The 15,278-nt window shown below is 41.7% G+C and overlaps 1 protein-coding gene across 1 annotated transcript in view; it reads right to left on the bottom strand.

Moving 5' to 3' along the window:
• Nucleotides 1-865: 865 nt before the first annotated feature.
• Nucleotides 866-15,278, bottom strand: part of LOC122561730 (lysine-specific demethylase RSBN1L-like) — a 54,357-nt gene continuing 39,944 nt past the window's right edge. Inside the window, exons 5-7 of the mRNA XM_043713805.2 lie at nt 14,495-14,662; nt 12,077-12,185; nt 866-2,578 (exon numbers count right to left, since the gene is read on the bottom strand). Coding sequence (XP_043569740.1) covers nt 2,090-2,578; nt 12,077-12,185; nt 14,495-14,662 — 766 coding nt within the window. The 3' untranslated portion in view covers nt 866-2,089. The remainder of the gene's footprint in view (nt 2,579-12,076; nt 12,186-14,494; nt 14,663-15,278) is intronic.

Below are 15,278 nucleotides of genomic sequence, written 5' to 3'. Positions count from 1 at the left end.
GCATGATACCATCTTGATTGTTTGTGTTGTTGAATAACAAGGACTTAAATCCAGCCCAAATTAAATGAAACAGTAGTTTCATTACCAATATCTATCAAAACTGAACTGATGATCTCAGGATAAATGCTACAGTTTAGATCACGATGACTTTCTAATATTACACATCTAGTGCAACTGCAGAACATTATTTTCAATATTAACAAGTGACACAAAGGCAATGGTTTAGAATTTGTGGTTCTAATGATAAGACCATTGGTGCTCACCATCACTACAGCAAAAAGTAATAGCAATTTGTGGCATCCAGAAAAGCCGGTAAATGCAGATAAACAAAAATTGTTGTCAGTGATACTTTGTCTCTGTGAAGGGGTATGGGAACAATCAGCACAAACAATCACAAGAAATTGACATAATCAACACACTATTCTCATTTTGCAATCAATTAAATGGTTAATCAGATGTAACTGATAATTAACAACATTTTAAATCATAATTACTGGGGTCCTTGAGGTGCAATGGTAGTGTCCCTACCTCTGAGTCAGAAGACAGAGGTTCAAGTCCCATCCATTCCAGAAGTGTCTCTTAAAATCTGAGCAGATTGATTAGAAACTTCATAATTAATGGTGAACAACCTTTCTGGCCCTGACAACTGATTTCACATATGTGGAACTTCTTTCCCTAAGAACCTTTGAAACTTAAACTTGCATTTAAAAAAAAACATACTTTAGCTTTTCTTTCAGTGCATGGATTAAAACATACATTATAATCCTTGCTTTCTTCTTTATGCTCTGCAAGTTGGAATAACTCTTCAGTCTGATTGACAGATCGGTTGCCTACATTGTTGTTGAATGCTGCAGATTGTGCCAAATTCAAGTCAGAATAGAGAAATCTTTATTCTTTTAACCCCAGAAAATCTTTGATACAAGCTTGTTGAGATCAGCAGCTTACTTTCAGTACTGAGCTGCCGACAGTGTGACACTCCCTTGGTACTGGCATATAAACTGCATCGCTGTATCAAAGAAGTACAGACAGAAAATGATTTGAAAACAAAAATCATCCTAGGTCTCACGTAACTGGAGCTGATGCCATAGAACACTAACTTTGTTTAACTTGATTAGGGAAATAAAGCTGTGGTGTACATTGCTAATAGATGCTGGAATTTCTAAACTTGTCCTGTCCTGAAAAAAAGGTGTAGCAGCCTAGTAAAAAGGCTCACCACTGGTGAGACATTAGAATTACAATTGAATTTTGTGAAGACAGCGTTTGCAGAAACTTAGTGAAGAAATGGATAACCATTATAAACTAGCTTAAGTCGGCTACTGGTACTTCAGTGTCTTAGACAACATCACATAATGAATACCTTTATTTTAAAATCTAGAATATGATCATCTGCACTCATTTCCCTTCTCCCCTCCCCCTGGGAGAGAAAGAAGAGAGAAAATTCTGATTTGTCTGCACAGTTACACAAATTTTGTCACATCTACGTTAGGTGAAATAAAATAATGCAGCTGTAACATAGCCGAAGGCTACCACTTTTGGTACTTACATATATAAAAACATTAAAGTACACTGAACCTTTATTAAGTGGTTCAGATTTTAGTCTGAAATTGAACTACATAATTATAATAAAAATGTATTTACACTGTGTTGACACAAATACCAGTATTCAAACTTGCAACTAGGTTGATATAAGCTCTATGGATAAGCTTGAATTTGGAAACAATTTTGGCTCAGCTTACAAAAAAGTATATGCCGAGGTCAACTCTGCTTCTATTCCCATGACTTATCTAAAAACAAAAAAGTAATTTTTAAAACCTTTTATTTTTCCCATTTAACCTGTGGTATGACAGTGCACCTGCCCCTTAAGTGCTGTTAAGTTTCACAGTTATGGACAGGCACTGAGGAATGTTACAAAGCTACATGTACTTTTCTGTCCTACCATGTAACAGTCTTAAGAACAGTAACAAGCTTGCCCCATAGAACTTACATAAGCAAGAACATACATTGTACATCACACCATTGTTCAGATACATTTAAAAAAAATAAAAGCTCCAAAGAATATACACAGATGTCAGTAAGAAAAGTTCTGTTGCTACTCATGCAAATCTGGCTTTACTGAAGGTAGCTGTTGTTCATCTCCACGGTCAGTTTGGGTGTTTGAACACACTAGATCTTTTGACTCAATTACAAACTGTGATTCAGTGCTTTCAGGCTCCATTTTTGGGAGTTCTGTGATATTAAGTTCTATTTTTACTTCTTGATGTCTTGCATCTTCAGAGGTGATATCATCCCTCTGTTTTTTGTCATCAGTCTCCAATTTGATAATAGGGCACTTGGTGTCTGGTGGCATTTCTGGACCTTCAGAAGCACATTCTTGAGCACATGGTTCTCCTGCATCTGGATGATATTGTCTCAACCGGACATGCCACGCCAAGCTGCAAACTGCAGAGACAGTCTTGAACTGGTGTACAACATTCCGGGGAATGAAATATACGTCATTGTCATATAGCTGAATTCTCGCATAGCGAATACCTTCTCTTCGTATCTGGTTGAGTTTTGCATCATCTACCCATTGAACACACTAAAAACAAGATGAGAAAATGAGGTTCAGAAATGCAAACTATCCACAAATTACATACAATATAGTAGTTTCAAGTGCATTAATGCACCCCAGGAATTAACTTTTGTTTCTAAACTAGTATAATAGAGTGGGTTCTTTCTGGATTATATGTTTTATTGAGGTCTGTCTCTTGATTAAATTTTAAGAATATAAGTGATAAGTACTAAGTTAGCCTGCAGCACTGTTTTTAAGAGCAAAAAGATGGTGCTATTTTCTGGATCTGTAGACTGTGAAGGAGCGAAGATGGCCTTTAGTAGAGTGATATGCCCTGTCAGATGTGGGAGTTTAGGGTGAGTTTCCATGTTACAGCTAATTATGTCTGCAGCAAGTGTGTCTGCTTGTGAATCCTATCAGATTGCATTGGTCAGTTGGAGCGGCAATTAGAGGCAATGAGGAACTTACAGGAACTGAGGGCACGGAGTTGATGGATAACAGTTGTAGGAAGGGAGAAAAACCAGAGATACAGTCAGGCAGGCAGGAAAGATAGGAGAGGTAGGTAGTGCAGGAGTCTCCTGTGGCCATCTCCATCTCAAACAAGTATGCTGTTTTGGAAAATGTGAGGGGTGATGGACTCTCGGGAATGCAGCACGAACCGGCAAGTTTCTGGTACTGAGATTGGTTCTAATGTAATGAAGGATACGTCAGATTCCAGGCAAACTATTGTGATAGGGGACTTTCCAGGCAGAGGCACAGACAGACGTTTCTGTGGCCGACTACAAGAAATCATAATGGTGTGTTGCTCCCATGGTGCCAGGATCAAGGATATCTCAGAAAGTGAAGATATTCTCAAAGGAGAGAGAAGGATCAGCAGAAACACATTGGAACTAACTACACGAAGGGAAAAGGATTCTGAAGGGAGAATAAAGGAACTTAGACAGGAATTTAAAAAGGGGATCCTTGAGGGTAGTAATATTTAGATTACTCCCATGCTACAAGCTAGTGGGGGTAGGAATAGGAGGATAGAGCAGATGAACGAGTGGCTGAGGAGCTGGTACAGGGGAGAAGGGTACAGTTTTGGATCATTGGAATCTCTTCTGGGGTAGAAGTGACCTGTACAAGGAGGACAGATTGCACTTGAATTAGAAGGAGACAAATAAACTGACAGGGAGATTTGCAAGAGGCCTAAGAGGGAAGTTAGATGAACTTGGCATGCTGAGGAACATGGGACTGGGATATCATAGCAATTACAGAAATGTGGCTCAGGAATGGACAGGACTGGCAGCTTAATGTTCCCGGAAACAAATGCTACAGGAAGGAGAGAAAAGGGGTGCAAGAGAGGAGGGGGAGTGGCGTTTCTGATAGCCTTTGTGTAGAGCCGCAGGAGATGGCAGAGATAATAAGCGAGTATTTTGTATCAGGGTACACTGTGGAGAAAGGCATGGAAGATATGGAATGTGAGGAAATAGATGATGATATCTTGAAAAATGTCCATATTACAGAGGTGGTGGTGCTGGATGTTTCAAAAAGCATAAAAGTGGGGCCCTCTACTTTTTGTCATTTACATAAATGATTTGGATGCGAGCATAAGAGGTACAGTTACTAAGTTTGCAGATGACACCAAAATTGGAGGTGTAGTGGACAGTGAAGAGGGTTACCTCAGATTACAACAGGATCTGGACCAGATGGGCCAATGGGCTGGGAAGTGGCAAATGGAGTTTAATTCAGATGAATGAGAAGTGCTGCATTTTGGGAAAACAAATCTTAGCTGGGCTTATACACTTAATAGTAAGGTCCTAGGGAGTGTTGCTGAACAAAGAGACCTTGGAGTGCAGGTTCATAGCTCCTTGAAAGTGGATTCGCAGGTAGATAGGATAGTGAAGGCGGCATAGGGTATGCTGTCCTTTATTGGCCAGAATATTGAGTACAGGAGTTGGGAGGTCATGTTGCGGCTGTACAGGACATTGGTTAGGCCACTGTTGGAATATTGCTTGCAATTCTGGTCTCCTTCCTATTGGAAAGATGTTGCGAAACTTGAAAGAGTTCAGAAAAGATTTACAAGGATATTGCCAGGGTTAGAGGATTTGAGCTATAGGGAAAGGCTGAACAGGCTGGGGCTGTTTTCCCTGGAGCGTCGGAGGCTGAGGAGTGACCTTATAGAGGTTTACAAAATTATGAGGGGCATGGATAGGATAAATAGGCAAAGTCTTTTCCCTGGGGTCAGGGAGTCCAGAACTAGAGGGCATAGGTTTAGGGTGAGAGGGGAAAGATATAAAAGAGACCTAACGGGCAACTTTTTCACACAGAGGGTGGTACATGTATGGAATGAGCTGCCAGAGGAAGTGGTGAAGGCTGGTACAATTGCAACATTTAAGAGGCATTGGAATGGGTATATGAACAGGAAGGGTTTGGAGGGATATGGGCCAGGTGCTGGCAGGTGGAACTAGATTGGGTTGGGATATCTGGTCGGCATGGACGGGTTGGGCCGAAGGGTCTGTTTCCATGCTGTACATCTCTATGATCTGATCAGGTGTGCTCTAGAATTCTGTGGAAAGTTAAGGAAGTGATTGCTGGGTCCTTTGCTGTGATATTTGTATCAATAGTCAAAGGTGAGGTGCCAGAAGACTGGCGGTTGACTAATGTGTTGCCACTATTTAAGAAAGGTGGTAAGGACAAGCTAGGGAACTATAGATTGGCAAGCACTGGGCAAGTTGTTGGAGAGAATCCAGAGGGGCAGGATTTGTATGTATTTGGAAAGGCAAGGACTGATTAGGGATAGTCAACATGACTTTGTGTGTGGGAAATAGTGTCTCACAAACTTGATATTTTTTTGAAGAAGTAACAATGAGGATTGATGAAGGCAGAGTGGTAGATGTGATCTATATGGATTTCAGTAAGGTGTTCGACAAGGTTCCTCATGAGAGACAGCTTAGCAAGGTTAAATCTCATGGAATACAGGGAGAACTAGCCATTTGGATACAGAACTGACTCAAAAGTAGAAGACAGAGGGTAGTGGTGGAGGGTTGCTTTTCAGACTGGAGGCTTGTGACCAGTGGTGTGCCACAAGGATCGGTGCTTGGTTTACTGCTTTCCGTCACTTAAGAGGAACCTCAATTATCCGGCATTCGATTAACTGAACAAACTACTCGCCGCCATGTCCTTTGGATAATTGAGTTCCGTGTGTATAAAAATGATTTCAATGCGAATACAGAAGGTATAGTTAGTAAGTTTGCAAAAATAGTGGTGCAGTGGACAGTGAAAAAAGTTACCTCAGATTACAATGATCAGATGGGCCAATGGGCCGAGGAGTGGCAGATGGAGTTTAATTTCGATAAATCTAAGATGCTGCATTTTGGAAAAGCAAATCACAGCAGAACTTATACACTTAATGGTAAGGTATGCTTTCCTTTATTGGTCACATTACTGAGTATAGGAGTTGGGAGGTCATGTTGCAGCTGTACAAGACATTGGTTAGGCCACTTTTGGAATATTGTGTGCAATTCTGGTCTCCGATGTTGTGAAACTTGAAAAGATTCAGAAAAGATTTACAAGGATTTTGCCAGGGTTGGAGGATTTGAGCTATAGGGAGGGGCTGAATAGCTGGGACTGTTTCCCCTGGAGCGTCGGAGGCTGAGGGTTGGCCTTATATAGGTTTACAAAATGATGAGGGCATGGATAGGGTAAATAGACAAAGTATTCTCCCTGGGGAGGGGGAGTCTAGAACTAGAGGGCATAGATTTAGAGTTAGCGGGAAAAAATATCAAAAGGAACCTAAGGGCAAACTTTTGATGCAGAGGGTAGTTTGTGTATGGAATAAACTGCCAGAGGAAATGGAAGCTGGTACAATTACAGCATTTAAGACGGATCTGGATGGCTATATGAATAGGAAAGGTTTGGAGGGATATGGGCAAGTGCTGGCAAACGGGACTAGATTAGGTTAGGATATCTCATCGGCATGGACGAGTTGGACTGAAGGGTCTGTTTCTGTGCTGTTTATCTCTATAAATCTAGTCGTTAAAATTAATCAAGTGGTTTCTCATGAGTTCACCTGTCTGAATTTCACCAGTTCTCAATTTCACCACCAGGTGGAGTGAGCTGTGCTCTGACACAATGTTTTTGGGAGGCGGATGTTTCCCCACAGGTCAAAGCCTCCCCGAACAAGGACAAAGTCACAGCTTTTTTTTCCTCATATTCATGTTGATTCACAGACTGATAAGCCTCGGTGACCAGTTCAAACTGACTTACAGAACAAAAATTGAATTGAGGCAACACTGAAGCTACATTCTTTGCAAATTGGGCTGACCAATCCTTTGTTTTCTTCATTGTCAGGTCAGATTACTTGAAGGGGCTGGGATATGGGCATGCCCAGAAAACAAGTGGGTGGGGCCAAGTAGGGGCTTGTTCAAGAGAGAGAAATGTCTACGGAATCACAGAAGTGCACACGAGGCAGATGCAATGTGAGAGGTGTATGTGAAGAATGGAAGAGAAAGAGAGAAAAGTATATTTAAATATACTGAATACAATTGCATTAATCCATCTTAAGAATGAATTATCTTGTACATTTACGTTAGAGAGTCATTGAGTCACACAGCACAGAAACAGACCCTTCAGTCTAACTGGTCCACGCCGACCATGTTCTCACACTAAACTAGTCCCACTTGCATTTGGTCCGTATCCCTCTAAACTGTTCCTATTCATGAACTTATCCAAACGTCTTTTAAGCATCTGGATGGGTAAATGAATAGTAAGGGTTTAGAGGGATATGGGCCAATAGGACTAGATTAGGTGAGCATATCCAGTCAGCATGGATGAGTTGAGCCGAAGCGTCTGTTTCCATACTGTATGACCTTAACTGTTATAACTGTACCTGGCAATTATCTCTGGCAATTCATTGAACACATACGAACCAGTCTGTAAAAATGTTGCCCCTCATATTTTTTAAATCTCTCTCCTCTCACTTTAAAAATATGCCTCCTGGAGATCCAAGATGGCAGCGATTTGATAGGTCTGCTGTGCTGGGCTCTGCACCATAACCCAGGTAAGGTGGGCTTTCAACCCACCCACTAATCATCATAAGAAAAATTGGTAAAATAAAGCAAAACAAAAAACCTAGAACCTTTTAAATTCCGATTCTAATGTTCTGGGAACAAGAGTAAGACGAACAAAGAATAGGGAGCGAGAGGATCGCAGCAAGCAGAGCACTCTCCTACAGTGCCGGACGCACCTGCAGCCACAGTCCCGACTCCCACGGTAGTGCTTTTGAACCTGTTGGAGCAGCAGAATCTAATACCAGAGTTTGTAAAACTCAGAAAATTGAGTTGGCGCTAGAACCAATCTCTGCCATGCTACAAAAGCATGAGCAGGAGATCTGAATGCTGGATCGATGTGTTGAGGCAGTCGATCAAAGGACCACGGTGTTGGAGACCACGGTGGAAAATTCGGGGAGGCGGATCCCAACACTGGAAGGCCAGGTTTGGGCACTGCTGGACCAGGCTGACGACCTCGAGAAGAGGTCGAAAGAAGAACTTATGGATAATCGGGGTCCCGGAGAGTGAAGAAGGTGAAAGAATGGTCAGCTTCCTAGAGCAGTGGCTCCTGCAGCGTCGGGGGTTGTGAGTCAACTCGGGCCGGGTGCGAGCCGGCCCACCAAATCACAATGTACAGGCCCAGCCTGGTCCTAGCACGACTTCAATGTTATGAAGAAAGGCAACTAATAATGGAAGCCAGCAGAAGGCTTGGAAAAGACTCATGGGCCCTGGTGTACAAAGGGTTGAAAATTAAGTTTTTTAAAGACTTCTCTGGGGTTGTATTCATGAAGAAGAAATCTTTTGATGAAGTCAGGAAGAAATTGAGAGACCTGAATAGCTAATACTCTGAGGTACCTGGCAGTGCTGTGCTTCAACCATGGAGGGGCTGTTTACAATTTTGACTCAGCAGAGAAAGCAAGGGATTTTTTTTTACTCTGAAATAAATGGTCTAGGTTGGGAAAAAAACTACAGATGATGGTATATTCTTTCCTTTTGTGGTTGTTGGTCCTACAGGCTTGGAATTGCTTTGATGTAAAATTCCCCATTTCCTTTAACTAATTTGTGTTTTTTGTTTGTTTTCTCTGGGTGAGGGATGGGTTTTTTCTGTTATTAAAGATGAATGGGGCTGAGGTATGAAAGAGATGGGGTGGACGTCCACTTTTAACTTTCACGTGTGTAAATAATAGGTTTTCTTTGTTTCTGTATTGCTTGGGTTTGGGGCATGGCCTTAGCTGAAAGGAACCAGAGTGGTTGCAAGGTTTGGGACAGGTGCCCCCTATGGGCGAGGGGGGGGGAGGGGATCTCCAGGGGTTTGTTCAATTTAAGAGTAGTAGTTAGTTTTTCTTTCTCTTCTTGGCTAACCTGGAAAAGTCTGTAACCTGGCTAATTCAAAAGAATAAATTATTTGGCATTGTCTTAGGATATAAAATTAATTTTACATGCCTGTTGGGGGGGGGGCTGGGTGGGAATGTCTGACCTGGAGGATGGAACACAGTTTCCTTTCTGGTGGTCACAAAAAGGTTTTCTTTACTTAGGTATTTTTATTACCCCCGCTTTTCACCAACCCCAAAAAGTTAACTTTGTGCAATTGTTGGATATGATAAACAGGATGTGCAGGATCGGAACATAGAACATAGAAGAATACAGCGCAGTACAGGCCCTTCGGCCCTCGATGTTGCGCTGATCCAAGCCCACCTAACCTACACTAGCCCACTATCCTCCATATGCCTATCCAATGCCCGCTTAAATGCCCATGAGGGAGAGTCCACCACTGCTACTGGCAGGGCATTCCATGAACTCACGACTCGCTGAGTAAAGAACCTACCCCTAACATCTGTCCTATACCTACCCCCCCTTAATTTAAAGCTATGCCCCCTTGTAATAGCTGACTCCATACGTGGAAAAAGATTCTCACTGTCGACCCTATCTAAACCCCTAATCATCTTGTACACCTCTATCAAGTCACCCCTAAACCTTCTTTTCTCCAATGAAAACAACCCCAAGTGCCTCAGCCTTTCCTCATACGATCTTTCTACCATACCAGGCAACATCCTGGTAAACCTCCTCTGCACCCGTTCCAGTGCCTCGACATCCTTCCTATAATATGGCGACCAAAACTGCACACAATACTCCAGATGCGGCCGCACCAGAGTCTTATACAACTGCAACATGACCTCAGTACTCTGGAACTCAATTCCTCTACCAATAAAAGCCAGTATGCCATATGCCTTCTTCACCGCACTATTTACCTGGGTGGCAACTTTCAAAGATCTGTGTACATGGACACCAAGATCCCTCTGCTCATCCACACTACCAAGTATCCGACCATTAGCCCAGTACCCCATCTTTTTATTACTCTTACCAAAGTGAATCACCTCACACTTAGCTACATTGAACTCCATTTGCCACCTTTCTGCCCAGTTCTGCAGCTTATCTATATCCCGCTGTAAGTGGTTACCAATATCATGGTTAGGACGAATAAGCCTTGATTAAAATAAATGTTCTTCCTCAGCTACCATACCCCATTAGAAAGCTCCTGTTGTTGCTGCCCAGACAAGTGCTGCAGAAGCTCAATGGCTGGCTTGGGTCCTTCATTTGGTGTTGTAGGCGCCATCTTATTAAATTTACCAAGTTGCAACTCCCACAGAGGATTGGGGGAGGGAGGGGGTTGGATGTCCCAGACTTTAAGCAATGCCAAATAATTGCCTAGTGTCCTTTGAGAGTGACTGGGCGTGTAAGGATCTGAGGTTGATATGGCTTGACATCGAGGCCTCTCAGGCAAGGTGTTCCCTCCTTAACTTGCTGTTTATGGATGGGATGAAATTTCATGCTGAGCATTGCAAAAGCCCGATCATTATAATATGGTCAAAGTGTGGAGAACGATGCGGAAGGATGAGGGTAATTTACATAAGACCTCATCGTTCACTCTGTTAGCAGAAGCCCTAGGCCTGGGTCAACGGATTCTGGCTTTAAAGCATGGGAGGTCAGGGGAGTCTCCTGTTTGGGAGATCTATTTGAGGGAGAGGTCCTGATGTCTTTTGACCAGCTAACTCTACAAATACGGGCTACCTAGTAGGGACCTCTTCCGTTATTTTCAGATTAGGGATTATGTACAGAGAAGGGCCACGCTTAACGGCTCAATCCTGTATGACATGGAGAGGAGGGTGGTCTGGTGTGTGGGTACTCTCTCAGTCAGTACTTATGTCATCTACAGAGAGTGGACACCTTGGAAGATATGGAAAGACTCTATGGGGTCTGGAATCAGGAACTAGGGGTAGAAATTTTGTTTGAAATGTGGGAGGACATATAGGAGAATGTGAAGAAAATCTCGATATGCAATAAAGCGCAGGCTATGCAATTGAAGATTCTTCACAGAGCATATGGCCCTGGAGCGATTAGCAAAGTTCAAGAAAGGAGCATCTCCAGGATGCCCTAAATATAAAATAAGCACAGGCACCCTGACACATTGCCTGTGGTCGTGTCATAAGATCTGTAGGTACTGAGGTGCCATAGTGAGTGATTTAGAGGAGATCCTGGGAATTAAAGTCAGGGTGGATCCAGTAGCCCTTCTTTTGGGACTGCTGAACCTGCCTTCACCAGATGAATATGGGAAGAGATTATTCAACATTCTCACGTATTGTGCAAAGAAGAACATTTTAATGAACTAGATCTCAGAAATCCCCATTCACCAGGTATCATGGGATGGCGCAGATTAGTGATGGAGCACGTCCCCTAAGATTACCTTATGAATGTAGTGCATCAGAAAATGGAACTATTTTATAAGACATGGCAGTCCCTTTTACATTATATAAACATGGACTTATCAGCCATATTGAACAGGGCCTTTACGTAGCCGTGAAGGCTGGGTTTGGCGGTTCGGGGGCCCTGGGGTAGGAAGCTTGATAAATACAGGTACAATAACTGATGCTCCCGTGGGGAGCCTCGGCGGGGGTGCGTCGAGTGGTATAATTTAATTTAGGTCATTAATTTAAGGTGATTTTATCTAATTTTATCTAATCTAAGTTACGTTAGGTTAGTCTAGTACAATTTAAGTTAATTTAAACTAATTTGTTGGTACAATCATTTTAATGTGGAAAGATTGTTTTGTACCTTTGTGATAGTTTTGGTGTGTTCTGTAGAGTAGTAGGTAGTTTATTGTTCATGTTTTTGTAATATAAAACGGTATACTACTTTTATAATTTTGTAAAAGAATAAAAACCTTTTCCAATAAAAGAAATGTCCCTTTGTTTTGAAATCCCTCATCCTAGGCAAAAGACAACTACTATTAACTCTATCTACACTCCTCATTATTTTATAAACTTCTATAAAGGTCTTTCAACCTCCTACCCTCCAGTGAAAAAACGTCCCAGCCTATCCAGCCTTTCATTATATCTGCCATGCATCTGCAGCCTGAGGGATTAAAGCAAAAGCTAAAATGTTAATAGTGTCAAGATCAGGTTTGTAATACCATCAAACTAGAATGAACTAGGATTACCTGAGATAATGGTGGTTCATGCAGATCTAACTGGAGCCTCTGCACCACCTCTAGGAAGTCTTCTGAATGAAAACAAATCACATCTTTGGTTATACGGGGTTGATCAAACCTATAAAAAAAAAAGGATCATTCTTAATTAGATTAAGTTTAGAGAAAACAAATCTCTAGGTAGACAATTGATCATTTTATTGTGACATAAGCTGCTACTACTGTGCCTGGCAATGACTGAAATTTAACACCTAGATGAAGGAAAGAAGAATGGAAGTTCAGAATTAGCACGTTTTTCAAATCATTAAATGGTTATTGGATGCAGTATGAAAGCCATATTAATAAATATTAATCTAACTAACAGCCTAATCAAAATTCTCTAAGTATTCTTTAAAAATGAAATCAACTGTTATTGGTACTCATCAATATGCTTATTTCAATGTCACACATTTCACAAGTACATTACTCATATTTGAATAGGTTCTGCCTACCATCGCTGCTCATTCTCCTGTTTTTTTACTTGAATCCCTGGTCACTGCAGATCATTTGGGTATACACCTAAGGAGGCAGATTTATAATTTTGAATAGGACTGGTTATTTACCTAATGTCTGAACTGGAAGATGATACAAAGGGCAGTGGAAAGAAAGTTTTAGAAAGGAAGGGGTGACAGATATACCTGCACCATATATCAAAACCTGGCATTAAGTGCAAATGATGGCTCAAATGGTTAGCACTACTGCCTCTCAGCACCAGGAACCCAGATTCAATCCCAGCCTTGGATGACTGTTTATGTGGACAGTTGGGTGCTCTGGTTTCCTCCCAAAGTTCAAGGATGTGTAAATTAAGTAGATGGGTCACATTAAGTTGCCTCATACTGTCTAGAGATGTGAAGAGTAGCTAGATTAGCTTTGCAAATCTGGGGATAAGGCGTAAAGCTTGGTCTGGGTGCTATGCTCCTTGGAGAGTTGATGCAGGACTTAATGGGCCGAATGGCCGCTTTCCACACTGTAGGAATTCTGTGCTTCTTTGTAAAATGATTATACACACACATAAAAAATATGTAAGAAAAAGCTGAAACGCAACCTTTTGAACTCTTCCCAACATGTATACAGGAGTCCTTACCAAATTATGGTTTACGTTCCTGAAGCAACTAAGTGAATCGATTCCCTTATGAATCAACAATGTGGGGTGCAGTGAGGCAAGGCAAGGCCAAGGGAGAAAGTGGGACTGAATGCAGCAGCAGAAGCACGAGGTAAGTGGTCGTATTAGCAAATAGTCAACAGAAGAGGAAGTCGATGAGAAACAATGTTCAAGGGAAATTAGCAACAATATCATCATCACTGGCAATTGCTCGCAAGCAAGGATGACTCTCTTCCTCTCTTGCTCAGGGCAAGTCCATAGGTGGCTGAACAGATCAATGCAGCTTCCACAGACTGCTACACTTGAGAGTGGAGGTGGTCATTGAAAGGGATGTTAGTGTGGCAGCACTCTCCTTACGCCTTTTTGCCTGACTTCCACTTTTCCCTGATAGCAAGTCTCAAGGTGCTTGATCTTACCAGATGCTCCTCCTCTATTTGGATGGTCTTGAGCCAGTGATACCCTGGTGTAGGTGGGAAAGTCACAATTTGCAAGTGATGCCTCAAGAGTATCCATGAAGTGCTTCTTCCGTCCAGCTGGAGCTCGCCTGTCATTTTGGAGCTGGGAGTAGACTGCCTGCTTGGGGAGTCTCGTGTCAGTCATGCGGATGACATGCTCAGCCAGTCGCAGCCGACCAAGGGTGGTCAGTGCCTTGATGCTGGGAATGTTGGCCTCATCGAGGATGCTGGTATTGGTGCATCTTTCTTCCCAGTGGCTATGTACTGACATGACTTTATTAGTAACATTATAGTGAATCCATTTTAAAGGGATCTAGCCTAAGCGGAAACTTACTGTGATTTTTAATGCTGTTTCTCTTCCTAATTAAATAAAGTCATCAATACTTTGGTATTCCTGCCTTCTACAGCAAATCATGAAGAACAAAAGATGTGTGATGTTTAGCAACGAATGACTGAAGTCAATTTCCCTACCTGCACGTTCAGATGATGCTCCAAAGATCCTAAGCTAGACGCAGGGGCCATAATTATAACATCTATGCTTAGCTTATCATGACAGGTAGCTTAAGGTTTCTTCTAACATTACTCTTAAAATCTCAAAATTATTAAAATCATGTAGTGTTTTGTTCCTTTAGGATTTCCGTTTCAACATTAAGGAAGGTTTAATTGTACCAGATGCAGATACTAATAAGCCACGAGCAACTTTGGGTACCATATATGAAATACTAGAAATGTAATTTGTATAGAAATCAGCATTTTGGTTAAATCAGGAACTAAAGATGATATATTTTCAACATTTAATAGTTAACAAAAGACAGAAGTGGTTAGCTCACATACCAATCCCCACACTGTACAGCTTTCAACACTCCAACAGCTGCTGTAGTCTGACGTTCAAATCCCTGTCCAATATGATCAGCATGGGCTCGAGTCCTATCCTCAAACAGCATTTCGCGTGGCTCACTTGCACGAGGTAGATACTGTAAATTTTTTATTTCATTGGTAGTTCTGAAAGAAATGGATAAAAGTGTAAACATAAAATAAGACCAACTTCATATCTTGTTCAGATTCTTTTTCAAATCAACTCCAGGGATTCAAACATCAAAGAGATGGAATGCAGAGAAGGAAAGATAAATGTACAATGTGAGGCAGTCTGAATCTTAATTTATTAATAAGAAAAAATGTGAATAAATTGCTAAACCAAAGCATGATACAAAATAGAAGTTGGTTATATTCATTCACAGGAGGGGGGTATCACTGGCTAGGCCAGCATTTATTGCCCATCCCGAATTAACCAGAGGGCAGTTAAGAGTCAACCACATTACAGTGGGTTTGAAGTCACATATACTGCAGACCAGGTAAAGATAGCAACTTCCTCCCCTAAAAGGATGTTAGTGAGCCAGATGGGATTTTTCTGACAATGAATTCATGCTCATGGTTAGAATTTTAATTCCAGATTTCTTTCTTTCTTGAATTCAAATTTTAGTCAGCCATGGTATGATTTGAATCTGGGTCTCCAGAACATGACCTTGATAAACAGCCCAGAGATAATATCACCAGGCTATGGCCTCCCCTATGAATTCCATTTCTCTCCCTCCATTCACTCCACTCCAGCTGCACTGAT

Source organism: Chiloscyllium plagiosum, unplaced genomic scaffold, assembly GCF_037043375.1.
Source record: "Chiloscyllium plagiosum isolate Xiang-an unplaced genomic scaffold, Cpla_swu_hap1 HiC_scaffold_23, whole genome shotgun sequence".
NCBI classification, from domain to species: Eukaryota; Metazoa; Chordata; class Chondrichthyes; order Orectolobiformes; family Hemiscylliidae; genus Chiloscyllium; species Chiloscyllium plagiosum.
This window is presented reverse-complemented; position numbering and strand designations above follow the sequence as displayed.